The 25,655-nt window shown below is 49.1% G+C and overlaps 3 protein-coding genes across 14 annotated transcripts in view; 2 read left to right on the forward strand and 1 right to left on the reverse strand.

The window, feature by feature from the left end:
* OBSL1 (obscurin like cytoskeletal adaptor 1) overlaps positions 1-25,655 on the forward strand; it is a 178,404-nt gene that overhangs the window by 65,910 nt on the left and 86,839 nt on the right. The window lies entirely within an intron of this gene.
* TMEM198 (transmembrane protein 198) lies at positions 276-14,579 on the reverse strand. 6 transcript variants are annotated; one of them, XM_081171499.1, is made up of 5 exons: positions 14,470-14,579; positions 6,146-6,397; positions 4,608-5,183; positions 3,600-3,790; positions 276-1,888 (listed from the first exon to the last, which is right to left on the reverse strand). In XM_081171499.1, the coding sequence occupies exons 2-5, from the start codon at positions 6,306-6,308 to the stop codon at positions 1,742-1,744; spliced, it is 1,077 nt and encodes a 358-aa protein (XP_081027625.1). In that variant the 5' UTR covers positions 6,309-6,397; positions 14,470-14,579; the 3' UTR covers positions 276-1,741. The 6 variants fall into 6 exon arrangements, with proteins under 6 accessions (XP_081027625.1, XP_081027624.1, XP_081027623.1 ...); XM_081171498.1 differs by having other exon boundaries at positions 14,457-14,577; XM_081171497.1 differs by lacking the exon at positions 14,470-14,579 and adding an exon at positions 13,862-14,362.
* The window catches only part of CHPF (chondroitin polymerizing factor), a 39,975-nt gene continuing 22,092 nt past the window's right edge, over positions 7,773-25,655 (forward strand). Inside the window, exon 1 of one of the 2 annotated variants that reach the window (XM_081171408.1) lies at positions 7,773-9,378. Coding sequence is in view for 1 of the 2 variants with exons in the window: in XM_081171407.1 (XP_081027533.1) it covers positions 23,304-23,608 (305 nt within the window). In the remaining variant the exon portion in view is untranslated. Of the gene's footprint in view, positions 9,379-22,150; positions 23,609-25,655 lie in introns of those variants that run through there. The other variant, XM_081171407.1, reaches the window with a different exon arrangement.

Genomic DNA, 25,655 nt, shown 5'->3' on the forward strand with positions numbered 1-25,655 from the left:
CTCATGCCCCCCGACCACCACCATGTGCACAGACCCATTGTTTGCCATTCTACTGCCATGCAGAAAGAAGTGGTGGCTCAGGATCTCTTCTGGTTAAAGGTCTGCTGCACATGCTGCCTCAAGTTGTGGACCCCATTCCTCACCCTCATTCTCCTTCTGTGCCCAGTCCAGGCTTGCCTCATGCCCACGCCCAAGATCCAAGCTCATGCATGTGTGGTAGTGTTTGTGCCGCAGTCCAACGCTTGTGGCCCATTTCATTCATGGAGAGGCTGCTCTGAAAGGCTTTTTTTTTTACTTGCGCAGCCGCAGCCCGGCAGCGTTTGGCACATATACAAAGAGAAAGAGAGGACAAAACAAAGAAAAACGAGAGTGCAAGGTTTCTGTGGTGACAACAGTGGCGATTGGTGACAGAAACATGCAGTTTCTCCATGAAGGAGAGGCTTTTCTGAGCTGTGCTGGACCCTCCCTTGCCCCCATCCTGAAACAGATGGTGAATCCTCCCTGCTCCTGTCCCCTTAAAGATGGAGACACTGAGAGACTCACAGCCCCCACCTCCCACACGATAGATAACAAGGAGACAAGCTCCAGGGTCCTGTGCAGGGTCCTTGACAGGGTCCTGTGCAGGGGGACACTCCCACCCCAGCTCTTTGAGGCTAGGTAAGGTAAGGTAAAAAAGGGTGACACCCATCCCCAGGCATGGGCCTGAAGGGAAAGATACGAAGACTGCGGGACCCTGCCCCCCAACCCCGGGTCCAGCAGAGCTCTTCAGGCCCAACTCTTTGTCAATAATAAATTAATACAAATAACTGCAACAAGAATATGTACATGGATGTTCCCCCCAGTCCCAGTCCCCTGACTACCCTGACCCTCACTCCAAAATGAGGAACAGGGGGAAGGGGAAGTAGGAGGGGGGTATCGAAAAGGCTCATTGCCTGGATACCAGCCGAATGCCCCATACTTGCTCCAGCTCCACCTCACACACGCACGCTCACACACTCACACTTGCACACTTCAACAGTTAGACAGCCCAGCCCAGGAGGCCCAGATGCCCACCCCTCCCTCCTCCCTTCCCTCCTTGAGTTGCCCATTCAAACAGTATGCCAGGCACTGGTATGGGCAAGGGGCCCGGGGCCCAGAGGACCCCATTTCCCTGAGCTGGCTGCCCCAGCCAGACTAGAGTGAACTGAGTCAAATCCTACCACTTGTGCCCTGAAATAGTCCTTGCGGGGGTCAGTTCAGGCAAAGACAAAGCTCCAGGACAAGGAGTGGGTCCATCGTGTGGCAAGACAACAGCACAGGAACATCCCGTTGGCCCCTCCATCCATGAGTCACTCCAACAGTGGTGGGTGGGGAATGTTGACAGTTCCTTGTCATTTTCATGCAGGCGATTGGCTCTTTCCTTTCCACCCTTCACTGCATTCCGCAGTCCTGGCTCGGGTGGGTTAGCAACCAGGTCTCTCTTCAGCCCTTTGCCCCAAGCACCTGCTCATGTATGCTTTCCTTGCCCCTTGTTGCAGGGCAGCTTAGCTGGAGCCAGAGTTGCGCTGGGGATAATTCCGCATATCCTTGCAGTGTGAGAGAAACTGGGCTACAACTGCATGTCCAGGCCAGGTCTACGAATGCCAGCAAAGAGTATCTGCAAGTCCTCATGGGAACACAAGCGCTAGGCTAAGCCCACCACGGCCTGACCTGCGTGACCATGCGAGGGCAGCGTCCTTGTGACCTGGCGGGAGGTGCTGCACTATACCCGCATTGCAGGGCCAGAGCCCGTTGTCAGGGGCACGGTGGAGCCACAGTCATAGTCAATGTCAATGGCGGCATGAGCGTTGGCCAGGAGGCTGTTGAGAGAGGATCCCGTCTGCCGCTCCCGGAAGCTCTGTATGTAGCTCTACAAGGAGGAGGAAAGCAGAAGATGAGGGTGCTGCCTCCATCCCCCATCTGTGATTGAAACTTCCCTGTGTGGAAGGACTTGCCTGTGACTTGCTCCTGAGTGCTTTGGGCAGGTCCACCTCAATTCCTGGGACAAGGCCCTTCCTAATGGCTGCCACATCACCCTCTCCTTGCAAGTAACCAAGAACCAGCTGTTCTTCCACACAATGCCTTGAGATGTAATAGGATTTATTTTCTCCCACATCTACTGGAAAGGGCTCATAGTGCTTCCTGGGGTAGGGGTAGGAGGAGCTTCTGGTCCTGCTGGAAATGACTGGTAGGGAGGCTGAGGTTTGCCTCTCTGTGCTGTGATCAGGAAAACTAAGGGCTGCAGTGAGGTGTGAACAGTAAAAGTGTGAACAGCAGATGTGCATTATTAGACAGATAATCTGCATATGTCCAGAAGCCACAGACAGCCATTCAATATTCTATGCTGCCTGTCCATAAAAGTTTAAGAATGCATGTCTGCCATTCACTCGTTCCATATTGGCCATACTGGGGCACTGCCAGAGCCCTGTTACCTTGCAATTTTGAACAGATCACAATACCTTAGTTTTCTACAAAGCTCAACACCCTAGTACAGGGATGGTGCCACAACAGAGCACAGCTTGTCCCAGGCTATTTGTACTTGGGAAGACTTTGGGAATAAATTGATGAGAGACACTGGATGTATGCATTGGCTGGCATACTTAAGCATGTTCACTTTCATTTAAAGATCACCCTGTTCTTCTGCTATGTCATGAGGAAGTCACTGCCTTTCCCCCGCATCAATTAGCAAAGCTCCCCAAGGACCACCTGACAACACTATTTGTACTAGGCAGAGAAACCTCCATGGGTTGAGGAGAACTTCCAGAGACACACGAAGAAAATGTTAAGAGACACAGAGCTCTGCTTTTGGATCCCAACTGAAACTGCCAAATGTAGAGCAAAAAGCAGAACTTGGACAAAGTTTCTCTACCCATCTTCCCTCCATTTATCAAAATAAAAAAAATCCTTCCTGTAGCACCTTAAAGACCAACTAAGTTAGTTCTTGGTATAAGCTTTCGTGTGCATGCACACCTCTTCAGATACACCCTGTTCGTCTGCTATGTCATGTGTATCTGAAGAAGTGTGCATGCACACGAAAGCTTATACCAAGAACTAACTTAGTTGGTCTTTAAGGTGCTACAGGAAGGATTTTTTTTATTTTGACTATGGCAGACCAACACGGCTACCTATCTGTAACCCTCCATTTATGTTATGCCATGGTGTTCTTGTTTCGCACTGGGCTTCCTGCATATAGAGGCATCAATGGGGATGGGAGTGGCCAACAGTGCTGGGAGTCCCACCGAACTGGTTCCCTGCTCCTCTCTCTATGGGAATTCCATACAGATAGTCCGTATGAATGGAGTGTGGGAAGCAAAGGGTGCAGAAGCCAGAGACACTTCTGTCCTATACAGATGGGTTTCTGAATGTGGGAAGCATGACTGACAGGGCTGGCTCTTAAGGCAGAAGTGTGTCACTGATGATCCAAAAGCAAAGGAAACAAAGCAGGAAAGCCTGGAGGAACAGAACTGGGAGCAAGTTGACTCCCATCAGTCTCTACCCCTAGGGAGCTGGATTCTTTGCAGTGTAATACATACAATCCCACCACCCTAGCCCTGTGCAGGAGGGCACTGGCATTGACTCACTGGGGAGAGCACATCCCCATCAAATCGGCGCACAGGATTAGGCTTGCGACGGTAGGCAGGCTCCGGTGGGTGGGCCTTGTGTTGCACATGGGGATGGGGGTGTGGCCGCCTCTTCTTCTTCTTCTCCTTGCGTTCTTCTCGTTGCTTGATCCGCATCAGCTGAACACGGCGCTGCTGCCGACTGATAATCACTGTGGGGGAGGGAGGGAGGGAGGGGCAGGAGAGAGAAGAGAAGGGGGTGTGGTCAGAAGGGGTGGCCCAAGGTACCAAGCAGATGCCACTACTGGAATGCTTTGCTGTGGAATGAAGTGAAAGCCAAAAGCAGAGTTGGGATACCACCTCCCATAACCAGGTAAATTCATAATTGGCAGAGCCAACATGAAGTATTAGGTGTGGTGACTGGGGAATGCACCTGTAGCCTCAAGGTGCAAAGTTCCAAACCATTTTTATTCCAGGAAGCTGCCACTGAGATAAATGAGGTGCAAGCACATATAGCAGCATTTGCTACCTCAGGGAACTAGCCTCCTTTTACTACAGCAGGAATCTCAAGGTGGCTGAGCATGATTCAAGCTTTTCATACAAGGCATCACCTGCTAACAGGCTTGTTGCAACTACTGCATATCTGTTTGGATGCAATATGTAGTTTAGCCCTCAGAGAAAAGGGGTACCCTCTGGATGTACCCTCTGTAACTCAGAATAAGAGTTCAAAGCATTAATTGGTTAATTTCTGCTAAATTCTTAACAACAGATAAAAAATAATCCTCAATTTAATTGTTAGGGGGCAGACTTGTGTGTCTTCTCCCCTCTCCCTCAGCCAAATTTGTGGAAAAGGGAACTTCAACATGGCTCCCAGTTTATAACCACAGCTGGGACACAGCCTGTCTTCCTGGCTGAAATCACTAAGATTTTCCTTCTGGCAATAAGAACCACAGGGAAGTGAAGATGACAGTTCAAATTTTACGCCAATGTCCACCCCCCTTCCTACCCACCCTGCTGCACCGCACTCACCTTCCGTGTGGGAATATCCCTCTGCCGTGACTTTCCACTGCACCAGGACGCCCAACAGTGCCAGGACTGGCCAAGTGCCCAAGATGACCCAGCTGTACCAGCAGATGGGCCGGGCGGGAGCTACCTTGACGCGCTCGTAGACGTACTGCAGCAGCAGGAAGAGCTCAACAAAGTAGTCGGCGGTGGCGGTCATGACAGCACTGCCGAAGACAGCGGTGGAGAGCGTGGTGAAGAGGCGCTGCCACTGCAAGGTGAGCACCGCACACAGCATGCCCACGCCGAGCAGCAAACCGATGGGGATCCAGACGGTAGGCGGGTGGTAGAACTGCTCCATCACCACCAGCGCAGCCACCGCCAGCAGCAGCCCCAGCAGCAGCCCGACCATGAAGAGCCCAACGCTGCGCACAAGCATGGTCACCAGCCCGCAGAGCACCCCGATGCCCAGCCCAATGCCCACGGAGGCCTCGACGCTCAGCTGGGTGTCCAGCACCCGCTCTTTGTAGCACAGCATGAAGATGATCACGGAGCCAAACATCAGTCCTGTCAGGAACATCACCGCCTTGAAGCATCGGTACCCTGAGGAAAGGAAGAAATGGATGCTAGTGGCTGTTGCTGCAGTCAGGAACACAGGACGGGTTGCCCATCTGTTTGGTTGAGCAGGACAGGCTATCCACATTCCTTTGAGCCACCTGCACTGAAAATCCTGGCCTCTGACTTAGGAGGCTCATGCAGAATACCTACGCAATGTCCTACACTTACACACCGGTATATCACAAAGGCTGGGGAGTCCTAATATCCAGGGCTTCAAAGAGCATGCTGCCTTACATGAGCATTCACCACACTCCCAACTGATCTGTGTAATGCATAAGTGGATGCACAGCAGTGTCTCAGGGAAAGCCAGTGCTAGCTTTTTCTCCTGGGACGCTGATGCGGTCAGCAAAGGAGCCCCGTTATGCAGTCTGGAAAACTAATGCTAGTTCCTGTAAGTCACATGGACTGGCAAGGACCCATACAGGCTAAAGCACCCACTTGGGTGTCTTCTGTAGAATCAAAAGCATTAACACAGCTCTCGGCTGTTGGAACAGCTTGGAATTACATTAGGTTTATTTATTTATTTTCGTATCAAACTGTTAGCATATTGCATATCAAAATTATAATGATTAAAATACAAATCAACCCCCTCCCTTGTTTAGTGCATTAGGTGTTGAACAGGGAGGGCTAATAGAGCAAGCTAGCAGGAGGCTACAAAAACTGGGAACCTGCCTTTTCCATCTCCCTAGCAGCCTCATCCTAAACATGCATATTCAAAAATGCCCCCATAGTTTTGAGTGCAAGCTCAACGGATTATTGCTGAGCGTGAGTCCCACTTCACGCCTGTTGCAGACATACTGTGACACAGGGCTGGCTTTGAGTGGAATGGGCTCCCTGGGCCTCATAAGGGCACTGAGTTCATTGATCTCCTTTGCCCCCATGCCTCAGCTCAAACTGTCCTCCGGGCACCTAGGACAGCACACAGACCCACCCAAACCCTTTCTCACCAAAGAAGCAGTAGATGATCCCAAAGAGGCAGCACATGGCGCAGACCACCGAGGGTACCACTTGGTAGCGCCGCTCAATCTCCTCCTCACAGCTGTATGTCCGGTCTTGGTTTGGCACGTGCGGCAGCAGCGGGAAACGCAGGGTCTGTACCGTTGACGTCATGGCTCTTCAGGGTCTCCTGGGGCAATGTCAGGCTCCCCACTCCCTCCCCGTCACCTGCGGGGGATGCTGTCTCATGGCATTGCTTCCATCTGTGGAGTGTGAGAGAGAGAGAGAGAGATTGAGGGTGGATGGGACAAAAAAGGTGAGACCTGAAGGCATAATGTATTCCGCACTCTGCAGGGCTGTTCCACTCATTAAGAAACAACTCCCACTTTTCTGGAGGCTGCAATGAGGGTTTTTAAAAAAGTGACGAGATTAGAGATGGGAGCACCCACTAACTCCCTGGGCCCCAAGCCAAGTCCAACTAGTCATTCCTGGCAAGGAAAAAGATGGTTTGAGTGTTGGCAATATATTATGCAAGGGGCAAAGCAGGCCAAGCATCCTAGCTGGGCCTCTAGGATTCCCGCTGATCTTTCTCCACCTCTGTCCCAGGAGTACCAATCTCACTGAGTCACCCCAGCCTCAGCCTGCCAGGGAGCTTAGCAGCATATTCCATGTCGGAATGGAATCAGAGCAATGCTGGGAGGAAGAGGAGGGCGCTGAGCAAGGGATGGGACAACAACAACTTTCCAAAATGGAAAAGCGGGGCGGCGGGGAGCGGGGGGAATGTGGCTATAAAGAGAATCGCCACCGTATGGTCTCCACGGCAACCGAGCAAAGAACAGATGATACTTTTAGCAACGCACATGCTCCCCCACTTCCAACACTCACCCCCACCCCACCCCACCTTCTTCCTCAAAGAACCTGTGGGGTAGGAGAATGAGTCACCAAAGAGGGAGATGTAGCAGTTCGGGGAAAGCATCTGCCAGAGATTTGAGTTTAATTAACCCTGTGTGTGTGCGGGCTGGCTGGCTGAGAGCAGCTCTGAAGACAAAGGAGGACTGGTTAGTCGGCTGAAGCATCTTCCTTCTTCTTTACCTCTGATGTTCAGCCTTGGAAAGCAGCTGCAAATGCGGATTAGAGAGTCCCTGAGTGCTGTTGTAGGCTAGAGCACTGTCCGCACCCCAACCCCTCCCCATTTCCTCATTTCTGGTGGATTGCAGGCTGGAAGGCACAACAGAGAAAAGCCTTTTGTGTTAGTTCTCCCTTGCTCACACATGCTCAGATCTGTCCAGCACCAGCCGAGCCCTCCCCACTCCAGCAGCCCCCAAGTAAGAAAGGACAGGGCACTCTAATGATGCAACTGGGGTTTGGGGGGAGTGTTTCTGAATCCACTTCCAGACAGGTGAGGTTTTTGGAAGCATTGTAGCTAATGTTTAGGGAAGTTTTTAATTTTTAATGCTGTATTGTTTTTAACACTCGATTGGGAGCCGCCCAGAGTGGCTGGGGAAGCTCAGCCAGATGGGCGGGGTATAAATTATTATTATTATTATTATTATTATTATTATTATTATTATTATTATTATTATCATCATCATCATCATCATCATCATCATTATCATTATTATTGTCCCCTTTCACAGAAGAACCGTGTTTTCAGGGTAGGAGCTCAGTGGCATGGGGATGGGTGAGGAGACTTTAAGAAAGCGTGGCTGGAGACATGTTGCCCACAAGCAGGTCAGGAGCCTGGGAAATCTCATCCCAACGTGCGCGCGTCCCCCTCCCCGCCGCCTCTGTCTGTCTGCATGTCTGTCTGTCTGCCATTCCCCCCTCCCCGCTGACGCCAGCACCAATGGCCGCTAGTACTGAAAGCATGCTGCCTACGGATTGGTGCACTCTCTGTTGCTAAGGGAAACAAGTCATTTTCCCATTGGATGCTGAGAAATTACCAAACGCCGGCCTTCTCCTCGGCTATATCTTTTTCGCTTTGTTTCAGCAACTCGGCTTTTTCCTCACGAAGCCCCGCCCGCTCTTGGAATGTGGCTTTACTTCTCTCTCACGCCCCCCCCCCATTCTCTTCAGTTTTTATCCCACCTGCAACCCCCTTCCCCCCAAAAAAGTCGTGTGCCAATGGCCCTTATTCCAAATATGTGTCCTCCCTGCTGGCTCCCCAGACACTTGATAGCCCTCAAACATCCCCTGAAACCCCCACATTACAATTGGCAGAGATAAAAAGGGGCTATCATGCACACACTATTAGTGCAACCACAGACACAACTTGTGTCACAGAAGGACAGAACAGCTCATCCTAGTGCCGCTTGCTTCCCACTCCCAAGTGGCTCCTGGCTTGGCAGGAGCTGGTGACCCTTGTGGCATGGAAAGGCCTGCCATCAAGTTTGGGAGCTACAGATCCAGAAAAAGCACTGCCTGAGGAGGACTGTGCTAACCCAGTTCTTATTCTTAGAAGGATCTAAGGTTTACTTTCATTCAAACAACAACAACATATAGAATATTTGATGTCAGCAAGTAAATCTTCTAGGTATTTGGGTTACACCGAGAACGGCTGACACTAAGAACTTTGGACTTCCCCCCTCCACAGCTCAACACACAAAGAAAAAGCAACTTCAATTTCTGTTGTCACCTCAAGTCAAAGCTGCCCACTGTATGAAGAACGTAGTCAGTCATTTGCCAATAGAAGCTTTACCGCGGTAGGCATGTAACCATTTGACAAGCTGGCCATCCATAACATCCTGCCATAGGCTTCAAAAGGTTATTAGACAGGTCCATGGAGGATATCAGTAGCTTCTGACTTCATGTTGTGTCTCCAGTGTCTGAGACAATATGCCTTTGAATCCCAGTCACTGGGAATCGCAAGTGGGGAAGGTACTATTGCACCCAGCTCCTGTTTGTGGACTTTCCATGGGCATCTGATCAGCCACTGAGAACAGGATGCTAGACCAGATGGGCCACTGACCTGATCCAGCAGGACTCTTCTTATGTTCTTATGCTATCAATGAAGACAATTCCCCCCACATCCATTCCCTGTCAGAAATCTAGGGAAGCAATGGGAATAATGGACCCTCCTCACCACCTGGTAGAAGATCACAGATGACTGTCAAGGTATATGTTACACGGCCATCTGTATTCCCCCTGTATCATCATCACTATCTGGTTGATCATCGCCTCATGATCTGCACCTCAATGATTCATGTCACACAGTATTCAGACAAGCTGGATCAAGAGATGCAAAGTAAGTACTGTATACCATTCACAGGGAAGTGATAATCAAAACTAACAGAAAGTTGCTTTCCCACTTGTCTCTGCAGAAAACAGAGGGCTGCCTGACAGCAGTAAAATGGGCAAAACTGAGGCAGGCTCTTAACAAATGCAGAGTTAATAGCCACACATTGGGATTTAAATTAGAGGTGTGCTGGGCTCATTCCCAACATCTTCAGAATACCAGGTGCCATGTAGGATTTTCCATCAAGTAACATCAGTGCAAAACTGACTGATCTGGAGGGGGGTTGATATACACCCACCCGCCATACAATCAGGAATGGTCCATGATAAACATTGTAACTGAGCCAGGTAATCCAGGCATCCTGGGTGGAGTAATACCCACAACTGTGGCCAATGTAGTTCCTCCTACAAGCTTTGTAGTCTATGTCATTAAAAACAGCTTCGAAATATAATTGAATATGTAAGACTATAAGACATATGGCGGATTAAAACAAAGCTCCATCTACAGTATCCCAGCATCCTGTGGCCAGCCAATGACTCTTAGAAGCCCCAAAGCAGAGCTGGAGGGCAACAGCCCTTTCCTGTTGTTTATTCCTAGCATTTAAGAATGTAAGAGCGGTCCTGCTGGATCAGACCATAGGCCCATCAAGTCCAGCATCTAGATGCCCCAGGGAAGCCTGCAAGCAATACCGGAGTACTGAACATGTAAGGTGGTTTGGGGAAAGTGGGAGCAAAATGCTTGGTCCGTGTATGTAGTTTATGCCAGGATATCTTGTTGAACACTTTGCTCCTGGATTGGAATTCTGGTCCACTCTGATGAGTGTTTACTTAGAAATCCCATTTAATTCAAGTAAGTGCACATGGGATGGCAACTTTAAAATCAATAAAGTATTGCCCCCATGTGGGTCTCAGAGCAAAAAATTGCTACTAAATGCAAAGTAGAATCATAGAACTGTAGAGCTAGAAAGGGATTCCTGAGAATCATCTAGTCCAATTCTAACCAACTTTTTGTTGTTATAGCAATATGCAAGATGTTGAACTAGTCATATCTGTATAACATGTAAGCTTGCATAGTTGAAGCTTGGTGAACCTCAAAAGCCTCCACATTTCTACCATAACAAGATTCAATCAAAAGAAATCACTCACCTAGTTTATATCTCTGAAAATCACACAGATCCATGGAGCTGACACAAACAAACTGTCATGCTCTTGTTCCCAAACAGCAACGTTTGGCATCATGCCAGCAACTATCTGCCAAAATCATTCCAAACCTAAATGTGGAAAATCCAGCCCTTAACAGTTTATCTCTAGACAAGCTCCAATTTGTTTTTCTCTGTGGCACAGTCTTTCCAGCTCTCTCCCCCCCACTCCGCACCAAATCCCTGCCAGTTATTCTAATCTCCCTCTTTCCACGTGGTCCTGTTGCCTAGGGAGGAAGAAAGGCCAATGCAGTTCACAGCTAGCTAATGCCTGCTATGGGCCCAGAGGTAGCTCTGATACAGACACAGATACCTTTTCTGTAAGGAGGGGCTCTCAATCTGTAAACCCTGTTAAGAAGTGTGTATCTGAACAAACAAGGTTCTGCCCAGGCTGGCACCAGGTACCACAGCCTGTGACCTTTCCTCTCCTCTTTGGGAGCAGGGAAACTCAAACCTTGATACTTTTTAGTGTTTAATATATTTGAGTGTTGCTCCCCACCCCCAAGGCAGCTAGAGGAGAATCATGACCCTGCTATGGGTTCCAGGCCAACTGGCTCAACTGCAGTCCAGGAATTGGATGAATCCTCTTCCACAGCGATTGAGGACAAGAGTGCCCACTTTCCCACAGGCTCTCTTCACGTGTGCCTACACAACCTTTTCGCCCTCAACTAGAGCAAGGAGACTGACCTTTTCATACAAATGTAATCTTAATTATTTCATAGGGAAGAGGAATAGGGAGGCAGAGGAACTTTATTTATACCATTTCCTGGAAACCTGATTGGAGTATGTCTGGGATAGTCCTGGAAACCAGGCCACTCCACAAAGGAGCTGTGCCCAATACTGCAATCCTAGGTTCTCTCAGCAAGGGAGGTGATAAGAAAAGGTTGTGACAATGTAGATTCTGCATGTGAAGTTTTAGGAAAGAAAGACTGGTCTATACCAACAGAAGACACTATGAGGAGGGCATGTTGTGGATTCTTACTTAGTAGGAGTGGGGTAAGGATAGTTGTGGAAGGACTAGGAAGACACTGCCTCACCTTTTGCTGCAGGATGCAGAAACATGAATAACCAAGCTGTTCCTATTTTAGGGGGAAATGCCAAAGCACAATGTTATGCCAGGAACTTTTCTTCTGGGCTAGGGTTAGGCACACCTACTCTGATAGGATCTGTGTGCAATATGGAAGGGAATCCTTGGCGCCTTATCCTCTTCCTGCCACTGGGATTACTGTGACAGCTTGCTGAAAAGCTCCTAATGAGAGAATCCTATTAACCTGGGAGTAACCCAGGGGAGTGGCAGTACTTTGAGGCGTATCTGCAAGACAGGGCCCTGTCCTGCAGGTACTCCTAGTTGCACTAACTGCACTATAAGGAAACACTGTGCAGAGTTTTCACAGAGGTGGCAATAAGGTATTTATATTATGTTCTAGGAAGGATTTAAAAAAAAAGAAAGATTTAGTAACACTTGTATCGGAAAGCACCCAAATCAACCACACTTGGTACAAAAGTCAGCTGCAAGCATCACACACATATAAACACACACTACCCAGAGCATGTGGCCTGCACCTAAGAATTTTTTACTCCAGAGAAGGACTAGCTCAGGATCTTCCTGTCTATGCTTCCTCTCAGTGGCCGACTGGAGGGCCCCAGCATAGGATAGCTGTTTTGTGCCTGTAGCTAGTGTGTCTGAAGGATATCAAGCATGGGGCAGGTTCAAAGGAGAAATTCACTTTACTGGGGCATAGCCAGGTTGCAAGAACCTGATGCTTTCCTGTTCCATGCAAATCTCACATGACCATACCATAGCCTCTCTTCACACTGCCTGGCTCCATGCAGTGCCAGCCCTCTACTGCAATCTGGCTGACAGACTCTATCCCATTCCATAGCAAGACACGCTGACCTTTTCTATTCCCAAGCACAAAGCTTGCCCATCCAACCTTGGACTTGCAGGTGCTTCTGGAAAGGGTTCCTTATTTTGTTTTGCAAGTATTGAGTATGATGAAAACACCCAATCCCTATGTTGACTGCTATCAATTCAAATGGAAAGCAGGACTGGAAAATGTGATGCTGCGGTCATTGCTCTAAATTAGCCACACTCATACCCCTCTCTAGGAAGCACAACTTTTCTGAAGCAGTTCCTGTGTTGGCATTATGGTGGCTGGTATAGATTAGCTCCACCATCTTGCATTCCATCTCTCTCCTCTGCCTGCCTGACATATACCTGGCTTTGTTCATCCATTTACACCTCAGCCTGCTCCATCTACTTATCAGCTTGTTCCTGCCACTAGTACAAGCTGGACCAGGTTTCATTCTTGTTTGGGACTGGCAGATCCCATAAGGGAAGCTGCAGAGTTGCTAGGATACAGAGCTGCAAAGACTTCTGGGGAGCCCGCCAGACTCCCTTTGTTCAGGGGATCCTGGGCTGGTGGACCCATACATGCCTACAGATAGCTATCTTGACTTAGGATACAATGGTTCTCTTTTTGAAGCGGGAGGCATTGTTTCCATCCAGCCAATCGAGGATTTTGATTTTGTTTCTTTTAAACTCAGCCTTTGTTGACATAGGTTTATGCTAATTAATAACTAGAAATAGAAGGCTGGGCTTTTATTGTTCTCCCTGCGGGGAATCACATCTAAGCAACACAAGCCAGAAGAAGTAGGGGCTTCAGGCAGACACACTTTTTGGAACTACCCTTCCAGCGGGGTGAGGGAAGGCTGATAATCCCTGAGCCTGGCTAAAGTGTGATGTGTGGCTCACCGCAGCCCTGGACGAGCGAAGCCTGTTGGGTATGTGTGGGGGACAGTCTGGAATAGCACCCGTCCGCTACCCGCTTCATGCGCATCTCTCCCCTCGCTCGGCGGCCTTCAGGGCTGCTTTAGCATGGCTGCGCGGGTGACGGGCGTCCACGTGAACTCAACCCCGCTGCCTCTCCAACTTCTTCCCACTGCCTGCTGCCCCCGGGCAGGAGAGACAGCGAGGCACGGCCATCCACGGCTTTCCTCTCGCTGGCATTTACCCAGCGCTGCCGAGGCGCCCAGCTCGCTCTTTGTGCGCTTCCCAGTCATTCAGCGCCGCCTTTTTTTCTTTCCTTCTCCAACAATCCCGTTCATTTAATGCTCCGCGATCGAGCCCTCCTTCCCATTTCCCAGCCCAGCGGCGGTGGCGGCGACCGTCTCTCTCTCCCTCTTCCCTCCGTCTCCCTTTCTCCTCCGGCAAGGGGCGCTGCAAAGGAGGAACAGCAGACCCAGCCAGCAACCCTCTCCCTCTCCTCTTCCCCGCGGCGGTTCCCCCCCTACCTGCGCGGCCCGGCCTCGAACCCGGCCCGCCAGAGCCCGCCCGGCTCGGCCCGGTGCTGAGGGACAGCTCCGCGTGACGTCGGCGCCCAGGTCCTCTCCCTCGGCCGCCCCCCCCCCGCCGCTCCCCGCGCGCACGGCGGCCGAGAAAGGCTGCCTGGAGAGGATGCAGCCAGGCGAGCGCCACGGACACAACAAATAGGCTGCTGCTGCTGCTGCTGCCGCCGCCGCTGCTTCTTCCTTCCGTTCCCCTTCCAGCTCCTCCCTCGCCGTCCGCCCCCAACCCTCCTCATCCCCCGCGCCGCTTAGGGCCTGGAGCGCGCGGCGGTGGTAGCGGGGGCTCCGCACAGACGAGCGTGTGTCACACAGGCACGCACACCCGCAGAGCCTCCTCCACGGGATCCTCTCCGCTCAAGGAGCACTTGTTAGGCATTCATCCCCCCCCCCTTACAGTGCGTTGCGTCGGCGGGCCCTTGCCGCTTCCCTATTGTCATGGCACTGCATCAATCGCCGCCTTGGTGGATCTCTCTACCCCTCCCCCGCTCCCCGCCTCGCGCTCCGATTTTGGCTTCCTCCCCGCCCCCGCGCTCCGCACTACCTGCGATCCTTACTATGTTGTGCACCACCACTGTGCAATCCCGCTTGCCGGACAGCCTAGGCTGGCTCCTTCGCCATATGGCACCTTGTGAGACTGTCCACTTCTGCCCCGCCCCCAACTGCATTGCTCCAGCGGCTTCGACGGTCTACCTCTGGCTGGATTGCAACTATTGTTTGCATCGCTTCCCGCTCCAGTGCAGTGCATTTCCCAGCCCTGCTGTAATGTAAAAACAAAAAAACACTCCATTTAGAAAAAAGAATTGTTTTGTTTTAGTTTTTTTTTGTCTAGGAAAAGCTTTCTACTAGTAGAGACACACCATGTAAACAATGTTTTATGTGCTGAGACACCCCAGTCTAGGGTGAATGCAGCCCCACCACCTTGGAGTCTCTGCCTTGACTTGCCTGAGGACTGATGTTCTCCTAAGGCCATGCCCCCTCATCAGCCCTGCTCTGTGCCCCCCTCCAGCATTATTGGTTTGAATGGGTAGTTGAACTCTGTCTGATAATGCCCCTTTGTGTGTGGTTCTACACTCGCTTGGTTGTTTGGAAGAGGAAAAGATGGGGGTCGGGGTGTGTAGAAACATTCACATTTGCTTTTTTGGAATGTACCCTGCTGAAGAAAGGTAAGAATCACTTCTATTGCTCCATCCACTTTTGTCTGTGGGCCTGCATTCCTACCACCATGTGTGATTCCTTGACTTGGCTGTTCTTTCTGTTATTTGTTAAATTTGTATCCTGGAATTCGTCCCAAAGGAGCCCAGGGCAGCAAGCACTTCAGTAATAACAATACAACTTAATACATTTTAAAACGGTTAAAAACACATAGAAAACAATAAAACGCAATAAAACATTTGAAGCGAATTTAAGAACAGCTATAACCAATTGATGTGTCTGGATAGCTCTGCTGAAACAGAAAAGTTTTCAGCAGGTGTCCAAAGGAGCAGTGATGGTACTTCCTTAAGTACAGGTTGCTGCTGCAAATATCTATTACAATATATATATATATATATATATATATATATATATATATATATATATGCAGGTTTTGGTGTCTTCGGGTGTCTTCCCGTGTAAGAGTTGGGGTGTCTAGGCGACGTTTCGACGAGGTCTCACTCGTCATCTTCAGGCTGGTGCTTTCGGCTTCTTGTTACTGGAACAGAGCAGGATCTCAGTGTTTGAGTTCCTATAAATACTGTTGAGGGGGTGTGGTGTATAGCCTCCAACGTTCTGGGCAGAGGGGAAGTTCCCAGGTTAGTGTGTCTTTTCTTCTTTTGTTCATTAATTACTTGAGGGATATCTTGAGTGATTTCTTGAGTGATATTCTGAGTACCACTTAGGAGGGTCATTAGGTGTGGATTATTAGCAACTAATCCACACCTAATGACCCTCCTAAGTGGTACTCAGAATATCACTCAAGAAATCACTCAAGATATTCTGAGTACCACTTAGGAGGGTCATTAGGTGTGGATTATTAGCAACTAATCCACACCTAATGACCCTCCTAAGTGGTACTCAGAATATCACTCAAGAAATCACTCAAGATATCCCTCAAGTAATTAATGAACAAAAGAAGAAAAGACACACTAACCTGGGAACTTCCCCTCTGCCCAGAACGTTGGAGGCTATACACCACACCCCCTCAACAGTATTTATAGGAACTCAAACACTGAGATCCTGCTCTGTTCCAGTAACAAGAAGCCGAAAGCACCAGCCTGAAGATGACGAGTGAGACCTCGTCGAAACGTCGCCTAGACACCCCAACTCTTACACGGGAAGACACCCGAAGACACCAAAACCTGCATTCCTGTACCCGTGAAAATCTACGAAAGCATATATATATATATATATATATATGCTATTGGACTACAACTCCCATCATCCTGACCACTAGTCTTGTAACTAGGAATGATGGGAGTTGTAGTCCAACAACATCTGGGGACCTGTGGCTTAAACTGTTAATGTGGCCTGACCATATGCACAGAAATCTCTAGCTTTCATTGCCATGTGGTCCAGGAACTGCAGCTGCTCCGTGTCCACAACCATTGGGCTGGATTTTTATATGCTGCCCCTCATGTAGGACAGTAGCCAAATCAGTTGCGTTTGGATTACAGGAGGGATATGAGCTATGAGCTTGGCAGGGAAGCCAGATATCCCTGAACCCCAGAGGCCAGTCATTCCACTGGCTTAGGCACGTCATCGAAACTGCTCAAGGCTGAATCCCACTTACCATCTGCTGAGCTCCCTGTGTCATGAGAAGAAGGAGGAGGATGTGTGGGAATGATGATGAGGCATGGCTGCTCCTACTGCCATCTCCTCCCTTCCCACTCTCAGCCTTTAGCAGCTAAGACAGTTTAGATCCTCCTCTGCTGTGCCAGGTGATTAGCTCTGGCCTGTAGCCTAGAGAAACCTTTATTTAAAGGTCTTGGTAATATAGTCAAGCAGGAATGCATATGTATGCATATCCACCTCTAAAGGTTATGTGGTTGTATAAGACTTGGTGATGTCACCCATGTATTGTCAGCACATCAGAACGTTTTTTAAATTTATTTTTTATTGTCTGGGCATCAGAACCCTAATCCCAGTCGCTCTGGCCGGTAAAGCAGTCTTCTTAGCCTGTCACCAGCTTAACACTTATCTGGATGGGGATAAGCAGCTGATGCACCAAACCTTTCTTAGCCATATTCCTGCTGCCTTAAAGCACAAGGCCTACTGAGTTTCAGCTCAGACCAGCCTACCTCTTTGAAGTATATGGCACAAATCCAAGTGCAGTAAGCACCAAGTGTACATATATCAAAGGAATTTGGTTTTTTGGGGGGGAGGGGGAGGATCAAGGGTAAATGGGCTGAGAGAGAGCCAATTAATAGCAAAGGAATAAATGCAGAATGCCATCTTTGCCCACCATAGCTGCAAAGTATACATCGTTACAACCACCCTGAAAATAAGCCCATAAAAGTTACCAGTCTGCAAAGGGTGGTCTGTTTACTTGCTAGTGAAGGTTGGCAGATGAAGGACAATGAGCTTGGTCCCTTCTCCAGCAACCTGCTGCATTTGTATGCTGCTCACAAAGATGCGGGGGGGGGGGGGTTGCTTCTATCCCCATGCAGCAGCCCACTTGATTTCTCTCCTGGCATCAGAGAAGGGATGGGGTACCCCTTCTCCACCAGCCCAAACCTTTGCCTGCTTGCAGTTACTTGTTGCCTATGCCTACCACACAACAGCTCAAATGCAAGGCTGAGTGTGAGTTCTAAAGCAAAACACCAGGCTTTTCACATTAAATCAGTTTTGTGAGTCTGAGAAAAATAATAAGACTGAATGAATATCAGACTCATAATTGTTTTTGGATTCTAATAAAACTTTAATATAATGTGCTTGAAGGTGTGTGTGTGTAAAAGAGAGGGTTTTTTTGGGGGGGTTATCCCCAAGGCTATCCTTGGGTATAGATAGCCTTTGTGTGTCATTGTGTGATAGTGCAATCCTATGCATGTTTACTCAGAAGTAAGTCCCACTACATCTAATGGAACTTACTCCCTAGTAAGTGTGTTTAAGATTGCAGTCTGATTCATTAAAGATCTGGTACATGAAATGCTAGTGGCTTGAGGCTAATGCCAATTCTAGGGGTGGCACTGTAAAGATGATGTAGGAAGGGAATAAAAATAAGGTTTTTTATGTAGTCTGGCCAGCTGGAAATAACAGGGCTCCTGCACCTTATGTGGAAAAGGGAATTTCAGCAGGTGTTGCTTGTCATGCAATGTACACTTGATAGCATATTTTCTTCTGTGTGGCTGTTAAAGCTGCAGTAGCCCTGTGCCCTTTTCCATCTGGCAGTTCTAGTTTTGTGTTTCCTTCTTGTACATTTAAAGCATATCCAACACATATTTAAGGGCATGATTTCCCTCCAAAGAATCCTGGGAACTGTAGTTTGTAAAGGATGCTGGGAATTGTAACTTTGTGAGGGAAACTACAGCTCCCTGTTTCTTTGGGGGGTGCCATGCGATTTAAATGTCAGTTGGATATGCTCTAAATTAGAGCTTTCCGAAGTGTGTGTCATGACACGTTAGTGCGTTGGCTGCAGTGGTGGTGCGAATGCTTCCCGCACTCATCCCAGGACAGGCAAGGGGTTAGTTTAACCTCTGGTTTGCTAGTAAAACTGAATTACTGTGTCGTGAAATGATGCATGTCTAAAAAGTGTGTCACCAACATGAAATGCTTCGAAAGCTCTGCTCTAAGTGGATGGTGTGGATCTGCCTAAAGTTGTGCAATTTTGCAACACTTCTGAAAAATGATGTGGAAGGTACTTGGGTCACAGGTTCTGATACTAGGGTTTTATACGAAAAATGTAAAAGTAATACTGTAGATATATATTGTGTGTGTGCATGTTACATGGTTTTAGCTGATCTATGAGGCTCTGTAATGAAAAGCCAAATTACTTTTAAGTAGGGTTTAGACATAAATGCAACAATAAATCAAGTTCAAAATTGGAGCTGAGAAGAGTGCCCTAGATGTCACAACACTGAATATATTCATTAATGACTAGATAAAATAAATAAAGATACTTTGCAGCTAAACTTTCAGGTGATACAACAGGAACAGCTGTAAATGAGGTGAAGAATTAGTTTTTAATCAAAAGTAATTAATGGATTAATGCATGAATAATTTTGAGCATTGTAATGACCATGATAACAATTTTACAAAGCCAAAAATAAGGCACTGTGCATTGGTAAGAAAAACACTAAAATGAGAATGCTAGATAGCTTGATCCTATCTACCTTGGCTCAACAAAATCATTTTACCCACAGGCCATATTATTTTCTTCTGCAGCTGAGTTCATTTTCAAAACAAGCTGCAAGTGAGTCAAATTAAGTGCATCAGATTTAGGCTAATGAAATTAGTTTCCTGACGAGTACAAGCTGTGGGATCGCCTTCCTTGGAAGTTGTTTCTTAAATGACGGGCTCCTTCAGGCATCATTTTTATTAAGCATTCATCATTATTTATGCTCGTGATCTTCGGTGGTGATTATACACAATCATGCTTTCATAACAATTTGTGCCTGCAAAATGTTTTGGGCACCATGTAGTTTCCTGCTAAAATCCTGTAACTTTCCATGCCCCAAAGTGTGCCACAAATGATGCCTCCTGTCACTATTTTGTGGGTGGGACACAAGTGTATGCTTGAACTTTAGATTTGCTGGTCCATTGAAGGGCTCCATCATGGGCTTAGCCAGGATTTATTTTAGGGGGACAGGCTTTATGTTGGTGGGTGGCAGAACAGAGTTATCTGCCATGCAATTGGTCAGTTAAGTATTTTTATTTATTTACTTGATTTAAGGGGGCAGCTGCCACCCACCCATGGGCTCCATTGCCCTAGTGGAACAAATCCATTTAAAAAAAGAATTAGACTTTTTGCAGTTTGGAAGGTGACATGGAAATGCACTGAAAAGAGGGTAATGGCTACCAAGAAGGGGTATAAAAACTCTACAAGCAAATCAGGATAAATGCTAAATAAACAGGTTGTCTGGAGGAGCCCACAGTATGTGAAATGGCTTCCTCAACACGTAGAAGGTCTGATCTATACATACAGCAGAATATGGTAGTAAAGACCTGTTGTGATATGATGTAAACCAGTGTTTCCCCACCTTTTTTGGGCAACGGCACACCTGTTTAATCAAAAAAATCTCGCGGCACACCACCATTACTGCCCCGTGACGTCAGCGCGCAGCGTCACGCCGGGAGGGACGCACGAAAGTGAAAGTTTTCACTTTTTTCCCCCTCCCCCTTGCCGGGGAACCTCCAAGCTTTGGGGGTGGGGGTGGGGAGGCAGCAGAGCGAGGGACTGAGGGACGGCGGCAGCTGAGGCGGCGGCTGTTGTGGTGGTGGCGGCGATAGCGGGCGGAGGAGGGGGCGGCGGCGGGAGTTGCTGCTGCTGTTGTTGCTGCTGCTGCCCGGACATGCCGGCCTCCTCCTCCTCCGCTGTCTCGCGCTCCTCCATTTGCACGCGCTGCCCCGCCGCTCGGCACCACCACCGCGGAGCCGCCCCCGGCTCGACGCGGATCCTCGCCGCCGCCGCCTCTCACCGCCCGACTCGCCCGCCTCCCTCCCACGGCACACCAGCCGATGTCTCACGGCACACTAGTGTGCCGCGGAACACCGGTTGGGAAACACTGATGTAAACAACGCCGGGCCTAAGATTAGGCAAACTAAGGTGAACAGCTGGGGCTAGGCAGGGGGCAACAATGGCAGCTCCCTGGCTGTTCCTCTCAGGTCTCCCATCTATTTCCCTTTGTTGGATGACAGATGCTTCAGTACTACCCCTCCTGTCCTCTCTAAACTGGCTTAGGTACAGCAGAGTACCTAATCTCTAGTTGTTGAAGTAAGATTCTGCTGCCAGGCTTGCATGCTTCCGTGTGGGCAGCAGGCACCATTTTGCCTTTCACTGACCCTGAAATGAAAATATATTAGGTTGCATTTGAATCCTGCCCCATATACAAATAAACTCTCATCTGTAGAATGTAACTAGTAGGCCTGATCAATTCATCTGTCTCCTGAGAAATCTCTATGTGGGACAAGAAGCTACAGTTAGAACTGGATATGGAACAACTGATTGGTTCAAAATTGGGAAAGGAGTACGACAAGGCTGTATATTGTCTCCTTGCTTATTTAACTTATATGCAGAATTCATCATGCAAAAGGCTGGGCTGGATGAATCCCTAGCCGGAATTAAGATTGCCGGAAGAAATATCAACAACCTCAGATATGCAGATGACACAACCTTGATGGCAGAAAGTGAGGAGGAATTAAAGAACTTTTTAATGAGGGTGAAAGATGAGAGTGCAAAATATGGTCTGAAGCTCCATCACCTCCTGGCAAATAGAAGGGGAAGAAATGGAGGCAGTGAGAGATTTTACTTTCTTGGGTTCCATGATCACTGCAGATGGTGACAGCAGTCACGAAATTAAAAGACGCCTGCTTCTTGGGAGAAAAGCAATGACAAACCTAGACAGTGTCTTAAAAAACAGAGCCATCATCTTGCCAACAAAGGTCCGTATAGACCACAAGTAAGGCTCATCGCCAAAGTATTGATGCTTTGAATTGTGGTGCTGGAGGAGACTCTTGAGAGTCCCATGGACTGCAAGAAGATCAAACCTACCCATTCTTAAGGAAATCAGCCCTGAGTGCTCACTGGAAGGACAGATCCTGAAGCTGAGGCTCCAATACTTTGGCCACCTCATGAGAAGAGAAGACTCCCTGGAAAAGACCCTGATGTTGGGAAAGATGGAGGGCACAAGGAGAAGGGGACGACAGAGGACGAGATGGTTGGACAGTGTTCTCCAAGCTACCAACATGAGTTTGACCAAACTGCGGGAGGCAGTGGAAGACAGGAGTGCCTGGCGTGCTCTGGTCCATGGGGTCACGAAGAGTTGGACACGACTAAACAACAACAGTAGGCTGCAACCCCTGTAACTAGCACAAAAGGTGCCTCCCTACTCCAGTAGTTTTCTGCTTGCATGGGGCCTGATGTTGTGTGCTATGCTGTGCTATTTTGCACCTTCAAAAATGGATAATGTGGAAAAAATGAAAAACACAAAACTTGAAACTGTTAAATTTATTTTAAATTGCAATAATAATACAACAACGTTTCATCATTTTTTCTCAAATACCAGAAGAAAATGTTTTGGCACACAAATCATTTTGAACAATCTTGTGAAGAGCGATGTTAAATTTTAAGTCTCTTAAAAGTTTCAGTCTCAGGCACATCAAAATCTCACTCCTTTGCCAATTTTGCTACCAAATCCTTCAGGTCAAGTGATGCTTGGGCATGCTCAGTTGATATGGTTGCCAAGCCAACAGGTCTCTTTTCCAAACACTGTTGAGCGTGTGCAATTTTTGTAAGTTTGAGCTCTGAGAAATGGCGTTCAAAGTACAAAATAAAAGCAAAATATTGTTAGAAATTCCCAAGGTATAACAAAAAGTAAACTACATAAAATTGCACCCCTCCGAGGTCTGGGAGCCCCGCGAGGCCTCCACCTCTAGCAGCATGAGAACGGGTTGCGCTCCAGTTCCCTCCCTGCAGCATCATCACAAGCAGCAGCAGCAGGAGCGGAAGTTTGCCTGGCTCACGCGGGACAGCTGGGCCCGCGGACCCCCCGCCCGCTCTCGCCGCACCTTCTTTCAATCAACGGTCCAGAAAACCTAAGGCGGGCTTTGACGAGCGCGCATCTTCGGGCGGGCATTGGCTGGGGGTGCGGCCGGCCCAGTGACGTCGAGCGGAGGGGGCGGGGATTGCGCGGGGGTGACACGTCGGACGGCGCCGGCGGCGGATCTCCTGCGAGACAACCCAGGAGCGGCGCCTCCCCTGCCCACCGCCCCTCGCGCCTTCCGCCCTTCTGCTGCCTCGCGGGTCGGGATGGGGCGGCTCTAGACCAATAAGGCTCCGGATCCCGCAAGTGTTCCAGAATTGGGCCGCCCCGCCCCGCCCCCCTCCGTTGCTTGGCAGCGGCGGCCCCTCCCCCTTCCCAGGACCCGAAGCCGGGACCCGGTTCGCTGCCCCCCTTTGCTCCGGCGCCTCGTCGGAACGGCCCTTCCTGGCAGGAGCCACCGACCCCCATGACCCCTGGGCCTGCCGGAGAGGCCCCCTGGTGACCTTCGTGGGCAAGAGCCCCCGGGCTCCTTGGCCTCAGGACTCCCCACAGGACTCCTCAGGAGGTTTAAAGGCACGCCCTTGAGCCCCTTCCCCTGTTTGGCCACCGAGGCGCCCCTCCCGGTGTCCCCTTCAACTCGAGACAGCCCCCCCCTTGCCACGCTGCCCTGCTTGTGCCCAGGTGCCCCAGCCTCTTCCCAGCACACTGGCGCCATGCGCTTCTCCCTGGTGCTGTCCCTCCTGCGCCCTGTGGGGCCTGTGGTGGTCGGGGTGTCCCTGGGCTTCACCCTCAGCCTGCTCAGCGTCACCTGGGTGGAGGAGCCCTGCGGCCCCAGCCAGGGCAGCCTGCGAGATGGGGGCATGGAGCAGCAGCAGCACCAAGGCGGGCAGGGCAACGCCGCCCGCAAGCCCAACTCCGTCCCTGCGGGGATGGGCACGGAGCCTGAGCAGAGCTGGGAGCCCCGCGTCCTGCCCTACAAGCCTCCCAACCCGGGCAAGGCTGCCAAGAAAACTATCAGGTATGGGGGGGGAGGAAATGGGGTGGCTTGGGGGAGCAAAGGGTGTGTATCGAAAAGGGAACAGGAAAATGGGCTTTGGCCCAAATGTAATCTCAAGGTAATCTGGCCACTGTTTAGGTTCCCGTGGAATTTAGAGGCTCACAGGTAGGTGTAATTTGCGGCCTCTTTGTTATACTGCGGTGGTCATGTGATGGGAATATGCCACATTATGTGACCTATTAGTGGTTCCATGTAGCTGCTGGCCTGTGGACATAAATGCTTGTATGTAAGCAATATTTTCATAATTGTGAATGAAACCAGTATAACATTCGATCAATATAGTGTTCACCCTCATAGCAGCCCTATGGAGTTAGGTGACAGGGACTTGTGACTGGCCCGAGGCCACACAGTTAAACCCTGATATAGGTGGGACTTTAATCCATGCCTCCCACGTGCAACACCTAACTGCCTATTCAGATGTGGTAAGCACATCCATAGTGGGCCTATGTTCAGAACAAACGTGCAGATTCATGGGCTGTTTCCTGTGGTGGTTCCAGTCAGAGATTGGTTAAGGGTCTTCAGGGCTCTGTGGGCTGGGGGAGAGCTTTGTTGTTGGCATCCACCTATCTCAAGTGACATAGAGGTGTGCCTCCACGGGTGAAGTCGAACCACTGTGTTGGCATCACTGAAGTGACCTCCCAGGGGCACACGGCTGGGCAGTATGTATGGGAGGTCCTGGGCTGCCCAGACAAGAAGACCCCCCTCTTGGCCTCACTGATGTGGTCCAAAGGAAGCAGAGCAATATGTTTGACACCAGCTTGGCTGCAGGAGTTGCTGGAAGGAGGCATACAATATGCCAAGCAACCTAAGGGTTTACTCCTTTGCCTTTTCTTCTCCTGAAGATATTCTGCAAGGCTTAAAACTTGCTTTTTGAGAAAACTCGGCCTTGGATGAAAAAGCTATGGAGGGCCATGGTACAATAGAGCCAATCCCTGATTGTGGGCATGGAGTGCTATGGTTCTCTGAGCCCCCTTCTTTCTGCCTCCTGCATTCAGACTGCTGCCCTCCTTTTTTATGACATCCCACAGGAAAGCTTGGGGCTGTGTTCTTCCTATTCAGGAAGTCTTTCGGTACAAATAGTTTCCTTTGAAAGGAAATGGGCTTGAGCAGTGCTTTTCTCAGGGGGTATGCAAGGGTACACAGTAACTGTACCTCTTTTTGTTGTTGTTAGAAAGTGTGGCACTTACTGTAACAACTTTATGGTGTGTACCAGCACCTACCGTATTTTTCTAGAAAAAAAGCACTGGGCTTGAGTAAAGAAAAGCAATGATGGGCTATTGCTGTTCCAGAGGTAGCTGAATGAGGGCTTAATCAAACAACAGTGTATATCTTGGGCTTCTGCAGAACCTTTCAACACAGTTGTTTCTCCTCCCTTAATAAATGTAATAATATTTTTAATTTTTATAGCACTTTAGATGTTAAAAATATTTCATTTATTTTATCTGTCTGTAATCCTTACTATAGCCTTTTAAGCTAAGTCAGTATTATTATCCACCAGATTTAGCAGGTGGGCAGAGAATGAGATAAATGAAGTACCTAAGGCTACCTAGTGCAGGGGGTTTCACATATTCTACCCCCAGGACCTACTTGCAGTGGCTGAAAATTGCTGAGGCCCACCAGTCAAAAAATAGTGGTGTATTATTATTTTTATTACATTTATGTACCACCTTTTCCTCCAAGGAGCTCAATGTGGGATGCATTATTATTTTCTTCCCCATTTTCCTCTCACAACAACTCTGTGACGTAGGTTAGGCTGAGAGACAGTGATTGGCCCAATATCACACATTCAGCTTCATGGCTAAGTGGGGATTCGAACTCTGGTCTCCTAGGTTCCAGACCAGCACCCTAACCATTACGCCACACTGGTTTTCCAAGTGTAGGGGCAGGCACAAAATGGTGGCAAATAGGCAGAATTTGGCATTAGTTGGCAATTACTGACATCATATCTAACTTATCTTTGGAAAATGCTGCATTCCTTGCAGCATTTTCTTTGTGATATGGAGTTTGA

Source organism: Podarcis bocagei (assembly GCF_964188305.1).
Source record: "Podarcis bocagei genome assembly, chromosome: 1".
Taxonomy (NCBI): Eukaryota; Metazoa; Chordata; class Lepidosauria; order Squamata; family Lacertidae; genus Podarcis; species Podarcis bocagei.

Coding starts and splice junctions, on each gene's coding strand:
- TMEM198 (XM_081171499.1), bottom strand. CDS start 6,308: ATGACGTCAACGGTACAGACCCTGCGTTTCCCGCTGCTGCCGCACGTG. Junction 3,791..4,607: donor GGGATATTCCCACACGGAAG/GTGAGTGCGGTG, acceptor CCTCCCCCACAG/TGATTATCAGTCGGCAGCAG. Junction 1,889..3,599: donor ATGGGGATGTGCTCTCCCCA/GTGAGTCAATGC, acceptor TCCTCCTTGTAG/AGCTACATACAGAGCTTCCG.